General features: G+C 33.2%; 1 protein-coding gene across 3 annotated transcripts; it reads right to left on the minus strand.

Annotated features, from left to right (window-relative positions):
- Positions 1–358: 358 nt before the first annotated feature.
- LOC134263370 (uncharacterized) lies at positions 359–11,057 on the minus strand. 3 transcript variants are annotated; one of them, XR_009991251.1, is made up of 8 exons: positions 10,460–11,057; positions 7,516–7,577; positions 7,377–7,424; positions 5,721–7,075; positions 5,494–5,619; positions 3,782–3,879; positions 1,337–1,821; positions 749–1,109 (listed from the first exon to the last, which is right to left on the minus strand). XR_009991251.1 is itself a non-coding variant. In XM_062745701.1 (7 exons), exons 1-7 carry the CDS (start codon positions 10,522–10,524, stop codon positions 741–743), a joined length of 1,899 nt encoding a protein of 632 aa, XP_062601685.1. In that variant the 5' UTR covers positions 10,525–11,057; the 3' UTR covers positions 359–740. The 3 variants fall into 3 exon arrangements, 2 of the variants coding, with proteins under 2 accessions (XP_062601685.1, XP_062601684.1); XM_062745701.1 differs by lacking the exon at positions 1,337–1,821 and having other exon boundaries at positions 359–885; XM_062745700.1 differs by having other exon boundaries at positions 749–1,821.
- Positions 11,058–11,553: the final 496 nt, after the last annotated feature.

The raw sequence follows: 11,553 nt of genomic DNA on the forward strand, positions 1-11,553 counted from the left end.
ATAGAAAACTGGAGTTGAGAGGAAATGATATGAAACAAACGTGATTCTACACTACCCAAGGACACTTCTATATTGACGTGACTGTTTTTGAGAATTTTTAAAAAAAGATTTTTCCTCTGAACACTAATATATCACGTTGGTCGCCATTTATGGCTGGTTAATTATGGGTAATGGGTTTTATTTCATGATCGGTTATTGGTACAATTGGATGATTTGTAATTCTTTAATAATCGATTGATATCAAGTATTAAAATTGTTCATTATTAAATGAAGAATAAATTGGTAACATATTCAGGAATGGTTTCTAAGATTGAAATTAAATTGATTTGAACAGACGTAACTGTTTTATTAAAGGTAAATATTTTCTAAAGAAGTCTTTAGCTTTTAACTAATTCCTAATTACCTCCCCATGAAACAGATGCAGATCTTCATTTGAAGAAACTTGAATCCTTTTTGGTAAGTTTGATTGAAAATGGCCAAGCAGTTCTTTAGAAGAATTTAAAATGTGAACCGTTTGTAGACAGACGGACTGAAATACGAACGCCGAGCAAATTGTGATCAAAAAAGCTCTCTTGAGTTTTCTACTCAAGTGAGCTAATATGTTGTGAAGCAATAATCCAGTTTGATCAAAAAAGCATATCTGAACCTCTGACCCATACAAACTAATAATAAATTATTAATATAATTATGTACATTAAATCGAGATTCAAAAATGAAAGACATTTATAACGTTGATGAAGTTATTTGTTCCACATGAATTTCAACTCCTCCGTCCAGTTTTTGTTTGAAGGACTAGCCCCGTAGGGCTGTTTATTGTAAAATCTGGAGAAGGCGTCACGAAGTTTCTTTTTCGTGTCTTTGTCGGGATGGGCGGTAAAGCGAACCCTGAAATATATAGAATATGTTGTAAACGTCGAATTCTAATAATGTCCTGTATTCAGCAGTATAAAGCATTGTTTTATGAGAATATCATTCACTAAACAAAAATGATTAGAAAGAAAAGTTTAGCAGCTTACTAATGGAAACATGATAACAATCATTTTACATTCCACCCTTAGAAATTACAAATAATTTATGTGAAAAACGGCAACTGCATTTACTAAAATATACTTACCGTATAAGTAGAATTTTTAGCGAGGATTTAATTTTGGCATTATTAGCGAGGGTGCCAAGATCGCTAATATTGAATATCGCTAAAAATTAAATGCGCTTTATTTGTTTTAGCTTCTTATGTGTGCTATTTAAAATCGCTAAAATCACATCTTGCTAAAAATAAAATGCCAATTTTGAAGGACAAATCGCTAAATTTGCGTCTCGCTCAAATTTCCACTTATACGGTAATTTAAAATAAGTCACTCCTTAGTCTTTCTATGTCTGCCCAAGTAAACAAATCCTGATTTTGTTCGAATATAGTTTCAATATATATTTGGTCGGGTGTTATATTTCATGGCAACTGATTCTTTATCTTACATGTAATTATAAATACTTTAAATATGAGGAGCGATTCATCGACAAAAAAAAATAAATAAAATGGTCATCAAAAACTTAAAATCAATGAATTTTAAACTTCTCTCCTTTGTTGCAAAACACACAAATATAAATCAAAGGGAGTATGTAGTATAGGGGGAATTGTTAGATTAAAACCGAGAACATTCATGTTAGTAAACAAGTAAGTGAACAGATGTTAATTTTGAACTCATATGTCGAGACGGGATTTTCAACAAAAGTTTTGGAGAAAAAAAATTGATGCCTCTTTGTTCCAATGAGCGTCGGTAATCTTTATGCCAAATACCAATTCTACGGCGACCTGGTGATATATGACTGCAAGAAAAATGGTCATTCATGATACCTAAGATTAAATATCGATAAATGCTGAATGCGCCGCTAGTGAGTATAGATATTACCCTGCAAAGCGCTTCTACATCTATAGGATAATGGATCTAGGTAAAAATACAATTCAAGTATAAACTTAGCAATTCAGTATAGATAAGAGAATTTTCTCTGACATAGAAGCAAAGAGAGTAAGCTAAAAGTACTTCATAAACCTCTACCCACATTCTACATAAAGAAAACTTAATGAAGAAAAGTTTTCGGAAATTAAATCACTTTTTCTCCCTTCAAGTGAGCAGCATTGAAAAAAAAAATCATATTTGAGTTTTCTTTTCAAAAAGTTTTAAATTTGACCTTAGGACAACGCATAATCAAATATATTCGTATGTTCAATTCTGATTCACCTCTATCCCCAGGGGCCTTAATTTAAACTTAAATCTTCACTTCCTGAGGATGTTTTCATATTAATACAACACAACATGACTCTGCTGTTCTTAAAAAAGTATTCTTAAAGATTTTTCCACATAAATTATATGAAAAACTTTGATACCACATTGTATCCCCAATAAGCCCCTGGGGGCAATTAATTGAACACTATCTGAGGATATCTTTGCATAAATATGACTAAACAAAGCTTGGCTGTTCCTGAGAACTTTTTTTTGTTCGATTTTTTACTTTAGTAAAACTTTCATCTCCCACTTTGACTCGACCCAACACCTAGAAGTCATTATTTAAACAAATATGAATCTATAATTCTAATAAAAGATACTTCCTAATCAATACCACTCATCATGATTTAGAGAAGGATATTATTGACAACCTTTTCATATGTATTCCAATGGAAAAAAAGAAAGATTTTCCATCGTGGCCCCCATCAAACAAACCAGGTTCTGATTTAAACAAATTTAAATCTGCACTACTTAAAAGTTTTGTTTTTTCTGACCAAGTGCTTCCTGAGAAGAAAATTTATAAGAAACGATCCAATTTTCACTTATTCTTAAAATGTCTCCGTTTGAAAGAGAACCCGGCTCTTCGTTTGAATCCTTCATAAAAAACTACTTTCTGACAAGTCTACTTGAACTTTGCCCAGTGGTTCTGGAAAAGAAGTCGAAAATGTAAGAAATTTTACAGATAGCAAACAAACAGACGAAGGACAAATGTGATATTTTCATATAAGTTCACTTTTTTACTCAGATGAGTTATAAAAGGTGAAGAAAATGAACACTGACCGATTACAAAAAGATTCTTTTACCAATACATATCTGTAAATCTATAAAATTCAGAATTTCAACGAATAAAAACAAATGATGCTATAATATTTTTTCGGGCATCTTCTTGTTTAAAGAAATCTACAGATGTAATTCTTGAACTGAAATGTTTGTTTGAAACATGAAACCAACTTTTTACCTTATAAACGATGTGGATGAAATGTGACTTGGGTCTATCATTTTCATGTAGCAGATAATACTTTTGTAATGCTAACAACATGTCTACATGTAGAACGACACAAACACAGAAAACTACCACCAAAGCAGACAAAGCTAGCTGACTAGTGACATACTTCCCAATGGCATTGACGTTTTTATCAAGGATTCCATGTTTTATTTCAATATCAATACCCGACATGCTTAGTGCCAAAGAGGGTACCCTGGGTTGGTTAAAAATAAGAAAAACAGTTGTTTGTGCAACCACAATGTGAAGTACATGTACTCTTATTATGGTTAAATGTTAATCTCATCTACAAGCTTTTAATAAAACAAACTTTTTAGATAGTTGTTTAAAATAAGCTAAATGTTTAAAGGTTTCTGTGACCAATTTTGCACCTTTTAAAAATATAGATGCTCTACCATATTACATGTATTTGCTCTTGTGACAATTAAGTGATGGGATGATAAAAAGTTACAGATAATTATTAATTAATTACTTGATTTACTCATTAGCCGTCACTTACCCTTCTCTCGTCTTGGTGTTGGTAGCGTTTGTCGTGTTTTGTTTTGGCTTGGCCTCCTCTCTGGATGTGGAAAGGGAGGAAACTGATGCAAAGTCATCCTTCAGGAAAATTACAAATATTATAACCAAGTAAAAAAAATCTGGAAAAACTTGAATATTTTCACTTGTTATATATATTGACAGTATTTTCTCAATCTTAACGAGATCAAGTGGCGTATCATATGGCAATAATGCTCACTAAAGTATGTTTATCTTTCTAAATAATATGTAAATAAATTGAACTCATGATAATAAACCAACTCATGAAATCCCCTTATATGATTAAGATAAATATTGAATATTGTGAAAATCGAAGTCTACATTTTTTTTAAAATGACGGTTGTTTTTTTTTCAATATACATTTTTCAAACATTTTACATGTATGTACATTTTGTTTGATTATCAAAAGCTTATTATATCCCCCGCTTGAAAAGGAGGAGGGTATATAGTAATCGGTATGTCCGTCCGTCTGTTACGCTTATCCGCAACTCCTCTCATACCACTGAAGGAAATTTGGTGAAACTTTCACAAAATCTTTATTACATATTGCCATTGTGCAACGCCTATTTTACTTTTTAATCTGACATATATTTTGAATATTCCAGAGCAAAACATGGACACTGCCATTATATTCATATGGGAGGCGGGGGTATCATTTAGTGAGCTCATTGCTCACGGTACCTCTAGTTAGATATGAAATTTTGACTGAACCTGTTTTTATATATTTTTACTTTCTTGAGTCCAGGGGCCATTAACTCTCACTGTGGAAATAGTTGTACGTGTATATCAATTTGACTGCTCGGATCTTAAGAAAACGATTTTCCCATTAATGTTTTTAAGGATTTCCATCCCTAATAGGACCAAATTCTCACCCTTAAATGTCCGTCAAGTACATAATACTCTGATATATAAAAGCATTTTATAGTGGAAAAGGACTGCCCGCGAGAAAGTTTCAAAAATTTCATTAATTAAGCAGTAGTTAATTAACAAAGTTTGCATTGAAGTCTATGGGGAAAAGCGTTTTTTTAAATAAAAATTCAAATAATTTGAATATCAGGAAATACTGTGGTGGAAAGATGCATTGAAACATTGAAAATAGGATGACAATTGAAAACATTTTTTTTACCGGCTAAAATTTTTTAAATTGATTTTTTTTATTAATTAAAAAAGGGGGAGATAATTCTTACTAAAATTCAAGGTCATAAATTAGGACACATCCCACTATACATGCTTATAGTAATAAATATGAATTGTGTCTAAATATACCAATGCCTACATATCTGTTGTGTATTCAATTTTATTGAATTTGTTCCCATTAGGGATTGAATACCTTAAATTTCAAACTTCCAAGTTCCATCTTAGTCCTTGCCTGCTGACCACGATTTGTGTAAATTTGCCATGATATTTTCATAACATTTTCTTTCTAATCCAGCGGTTCGTTAGAAGAAGGAAAAATTCACTATTTAAAAATTATTAACTATAAATTAAAGACAGTACATGTCACAATTTAGGTCATCTTTTACATCCAAGGAAGCTTTGTGTCAAGTCTGATTCAATGTAATTTTTAAATAGAATAAATGCAAAGTTTGCGAAGAAATATGATTTTAGATAAGATGTGCTCACAAATGCCCCTTGCTCACGTTGAGTTGAAACCCCTTTTTCATGTTGACTTACTAGGCTTATTCTGGGTGGTGTATTGTATTGACCTTTTCCACCTTTATCTGACGTTGATTTGATGGTTGTCGATGAATCTAAACTTGTCGTCGAGTTTGAATTTCGGAAAGTGGGTGTTACCATTCCCTTTGTAATAGAAAATTTACAGTAATCTTTGGATATATTCTGATAAATGGAATCATTTTTTTATAATTACAATAGACAAAGTTTTATAATCCAATAATTACCTTGCTTTGCTTGTTCATTATATAATCTAGACCCGCTTGCTGTACTTCATCGTACGATTTGCGAACAGATAAAATTGTGTCCAATGAGTCCGGCATGGATTGTGAAATTTGAGCATTTTGTTTTGATTTAGAAGCGTTTCCTTTGCGAAGACTTCTATCAACAGCCGGTAACAAGTCTCCAATCGGCATGCAAACACTCGTGTGAGCCCTATACAAGTCTAAATTAGGCGTCCTCAATTTTCTTGCAGACTCAATTTTGCTTTTCTTGCCATTAGATGATGGATTACTTTCTCTTTGCTGTTTTTTCGATGACGGCCTTTGCTGTGGCAAATGTGCAAATTTAAACTCAGGGCTAGTGCAATACACCGGGTACTGTGCTCTATCACTTTGATTCTGAGCAAAAGAATTTTGTCTCACTATAGTTTTATGGGGCTCATAGAAAGATTTCTTTTCAGTTTGACTGTTTGGTTGTTCACTAGAAGATGCTTTATCTTCCTGTGCGTTTTGGATCGAAATTTTTCTGAGGACAATGGCTGGTTTTAAGTCCTCAATAGCACAAAACGTACTACTCTCATAATGACCAATACTAGTATGAGACCTATTTAACATTTTCCTAACCGTGGATTTATCTCTCTCTTCTATGTATCCATTTTTGTACAACCTAACGTCACGTTCACTATTCTTTCGAGCTTTCTCGTCCTCTGACTCTTCAAAAAGAGATGTTGCCTTTGGTATTTGATGCGTATATGAGAATTTTGCAAACTTCCTCTCCGCATTTCCGTCACTGTCCAATGGTTTTTCTAGAAAACGTCGCCCTGAAAAACCATCAAACAAGCTTGTTACGTCTTTGTCCTCAGCACTCGGGGTTTTCGATCCATAACCCTCGTCCTCCTCATCTAAGACCCCGTCATCGTTTGATCCATATTTCCGCGCGTAATACAACAAACGACGGAAAGATGGGGCATTCTCGGGTCGTTCTGGCATGTAAGGGACCGGAACACTTTTGCTTCGTTTTATAATATTTTCATCTTTTCTTTCCACCTCTTTTTCAATAACTCGGCTAAGAACATCAATGTCATCTTTTGCTTTTGTTTCTTGAAAGTTTTCCTCTGGCACTTCACCAATTCTCTGTTGAAAAGTATTGGTTGAGCGTACATTGGTGAGTGTGAGTGTAGTTTTTGACCGCCTTATGGGTTTAACTATCGTCTGCTCCGACAAAGACTTTTCTTTTATGAAGAGTCTGGCGTGAAGACTATGTCTTTCGAACTCTGTCGAGTTTTCCAGAGCTGAACACCGGTAGTTTGGTACATGTCTGTAAGTTAAGTCTTCTGTTGATATTTTTGACTTCTTTCGGTCTGAAAATATGAAATTATAAATTTTTGTTTGCCTTTAAGATAACAACAAAGATACCGACGGCCATTCCATCTGTCCATTTTTGTTTGTTTATACCTGTGTTTCCATTGAAAATGTTTTAACATGAAACATAATTATCCTTGTGACTCCTTATGCATCCTGTAAATGGGTTAGTAGCTTCGTTTTTTCACATAATCTGACCAAAGTCTGCGATTGGCTCTATTACATACAGTAATATATATTTATTTTTAGTTATAACAACAGTTTCCTTTGCCAAACTCCAAAAACAAGATCCAGACTTACCTTTCTTTGAGTGTAGGGCAGTTTGTAAACTTGTCCAAGCCACGATATCTGAAATTCCAGTAAAAAAATTACATTTAAGCCAATACAATATTTTATTTACTGAATTGACAAAGAAATACGTACATGTATATGCGCTTACCAAGAGATTCATTTTCATACGGTAGATCCCATCCATTCAGTCGCTGAAACTTTGGAGTTTTCCTGTAAAGATGAAAATGCTGTGATATTTTAATTTCTACTCTATGCTATTTTATGTTTTACTCTATAATATATTTTTTTTTATTTTTACACCGTGTATGAATTGAAACAATCAGTGGTTAGTTACAAATTCCAGAGAAACGAATGTTAAACAGAAATACTGGTAATAGTCGATATTCAAAAACCATCCAATCAAAAGGTTTTGCCGTTAAAAAAACCAAATGCAAATTAAAAAAAACTACTCCCACAAACCACACAACAGAAATCTTCAGAGATAAAAACTTAACGTTCCTCTGTGTCCTCTGCACACAAATTGACTTTCATTAGGAATTTTACTATGGCATAAAAACACTCACTGTCCGCATTGCCTGCAAGAGCCTTTTTCCGTGTGTCAGATATTTTATTCTTACTGCCAGAGATTTTTAAGGACACAGAAATGTGTTCTACAATTATTCGTTTTAAAACCAAATCCTCACACCAAATTAAAAGCATAAAATAACAACGTTTTTCAATTAAAGAATCGCGTGATGCTTTGTAATTCGTGTCACGAACTTTCAAATTAGAGTTTATATCTTATCTGATTATTTCATTGAACTGTTATTTTTGAAAGAAAAAAAATTGCATTGAGTTTTTAAAGTCATTATCTAGGCCGTATGCTAATCCACGAGACAAAAACTGTTTTCCTTGCCTAATTTTCATGAAGCGTTGGATGAGAAGCAATATACACAACCTTCTAGAGTGTGCATTTCCTATTAAAGCACATCACCAAAGCAGCACTAATTTCCAGAACACTGGCACAGACTTGTCACGTGATCTCCACAGAAATACTCACGGTTGATCCCTTTGCCTAGCTGAGAGCATTCCTCTAATTACTGTGGCTATTTGCACAATAAAAAATTTATTTAGCAAGAAAGTATATCAATAACTACATAAAAAAAAATAATATTCGATGGATTTTTTTTTCACCATAATTGCCTGAATGACCATGATTAAATGAAACATTCACATCTTTGAATATTCGTGCAGCTTACAGGTTTTTGTTTTGTTCATCAGAAACTCGGGCACCATTGAAATAACTGTGAAAAATTTTAAGTTACCAATCTTCTTTAGAGAAAAAAATTATTTTCACATGGGAGTTGGTTGTGGGTGAAAAATAGCAAAATATATTTTACAGCAAATAAGATTAATCCTGTACGAAAAATTTACTTTAATACTGGTAGGAGTTTTGAGGTAAATGTTGACCATGCACAATCCTGTAATTATTGCCTTAGAGTACAGTATTTAACAATTTTTGAGTGAAGTGGAGTGAAATTCTGACAAGCATTATGTACTAAAACATATTAAATTGGCTCCATGAATCATTCCTAAACAAATAATATTTTCGAATGGTCAACCCTCGTGGTTAGAAAACGTGTTCAAGTTGCCGAGATACATTATTAGTTTACGTATGTTGAAAAGTAATCGTGGGATTTTCACTAATCTTCACACATTAAGTTCCGAAAACATCTTACAGAGGGTTAGAGGTGATTAATGTTCCATCTGATTTTACACTTATCTTCAAAAGAAGGCAAATAACTCTACAGAAGATTTGTACACATAGGTTGTCATAAATCGTATACAGGTAACTGATTGTTCACTTTGCAGTTACCATGTACATAATATCAAACTTCTTTCCCATTTCTCTCTTTTTACCACATTTATCCTAAAGAAAAATAAAATAATTTTTGGGTATCAAAACTTTGCTTGTTATTTTTACATAAATATAGTTGAACCAAAAGAAGAAAAGCCGCCCAAATAACCCGGTGTGATCAGCAATTAAAATGAACAAGTGTTGGTTTCTAATCTACAATTGTCTGTCTGTCCAACAGCAAACAACATTATCGATTTTACTGTATAAACTTAAGGACAATTAATCATTTTCGTCAAATTCTCTTCTCTCGAGTTATTATTCCGGAGATTTATCTAAATGAGTGAACAAACATTGCCGACTTTAAGAGCCATCTTAAGAGGCTTGTTCAGGTGTATACTGAGGGGTCTGAAGGCCTCTCAACAGAACCTCAGTTTGAAGTAATCTATACAGAATCCACATAGGGCATGTTAAGCTTCTGTTTTGTACATGTACACATTTCTATATCCTTCGTCTAGATATATAGTTTGATGTATATACGAGTACAACAAGTGGCAAAGGTCCAATTCCTCTCAACGGGCCATTTCACGTTAAAATAAGAAAACACTTGTCTCTGAAATAACTTGAAGTCATTTCGTTACATTCATTGAAAAATTTATTATTTTGGATTTGATTTAAAGACTGTCCAAATCCTCAGTGATATTGAACTTACAAGATCAGCACCGTGCCAAAATCTTAACAATGTATGTTGTTATTCAATGCACACAACATCGTGTTCGCACATTCCCCTCGCACAATTGTGTTAAAATATTCGTAAATAAAGGATCTTGTTCATAAATAATTCTCAAACATATACGAATAAAAAAGCCACTGGGTAGATGGTTCCATTAAAGAATATCTAATTAAATACCGTTGTATTTTTATTTCACTTCTACATGTAGGTTAAAGCCTAAGACATTTAATGATACGCTTGAAAGAACAAATACTTCATCTGTAATACTTCTGCATTACAAAATGTGACACCTTTTTTTTTTTAAATCAAATATGATTAAAAATTGTTCCCTACCTTTTTCTTCGCATCTCATTGTTGAAAGCAAGAAGCCAAGCAACAATATTATTTAATCACATCCGATAAGCAAGGATTTAATGAAATGTTTAAAGGTATGACAATACATGAAATGTCTTAGAAGATATTTGAGAGCAAACATTGTAATTCATCATTATCTTCTCACGTCTACAGATAAAGATAGCCACTTACCGAACAAGAGCTAGAGGTCTCTCTCTCCTTCCTAACACCCGTCTGTCAAGGGACTGGCGGGCCATAATTTAAAGAGCATCTCGTTCATATCGGAGATAAAAATCGTCTCTCATACAGGGACTAACAATGGAATTTTAACTACGAAGTGATAGAAACACAATTCCTCTTTGTCAAAGAGACCTTGTCTATTGTTTCACACTCAATACACAAATCAAAAATCAAATCCATCGATATAAATTAAAGTCAATTCACACGGTTTCATCTTTCCTTGGGAAATACTTGTTTTCCATCTTTATCCTTTTGGTGGCATGTTGAAGTTCTAGAACAAGATGCAGGGTCAAGTATAAAAGTCTCTCAAGACGATTACTGAAATCAATCCGTGTACATTTCAATCGGCCTTTAAACCATAATGACCGCTGCTTAAAAAATAAGTGTTTAATACACCAATACAACGAACGCTGGTTTGACCGTAGAACTTTTCAATTGTTCTGAACTTTATTTTTATTAAACTCGTATTCTTTTAACTCTGATTCATATGCAGTCGTTTTTAAACCCCATACGTGTGACAAGTTTTAATATTTCGTGCATATGTATGTGTTTTAAAGTTACGTTAATCTCGTGTACATTTCGGTGCGATGCTAACGTAAATAAAACCTTGGATTGATCACCATACAAAACAAAGGTTAAATATATTTGAAGGAATATTGGGCATTTCCCAAATCTAAACCATTTAACTCCTGTAATTTCTCGGGGGGAAATTACAAATCCCATTGTAAAAGGAAAACCGATTTACTAGAGAAGAAAATCAATTAAAATATCCCGCCAGGAACAAGACATTCTTCTTTCACACGTTTCGTTTCGGTGTATAGGAAAACACACCCTTAATTATTTGTATTCTATATAAAGACTCAGACGCTTGAAAAAGTTGAATATAATTACTCGTGGCCCATATCATTGTATAATAAAGATTAAAATATTTAATGTAAATCTACAAAGGCGGTCGATCCGACCTGGTCATTGGGTTACTAGAGGGACTTAAAATCGTAAGGTTCGCAAATGGCGATGCCCGGTTTTAACTTTAAAAATTGCTTCAC

This window comes from Saccostrea cucullata, unplaced genomic scaffold (genome assembly GCF_032062105.1).
Source record: "Saccostrea cucullata isolate Sc308-1 unplaced genomic scaffold, CSIRO_AGI_Scuc_v1 ctg11266, whole genome shotgun sequence".
In the NCBI taxonomy this organism is placed as follows: Eukaryota; Metazoa; Mollusca; class Bivalvia; order Ostreida; family Ostreidae; genus Saccostrea; species Saccostrea cuccullata.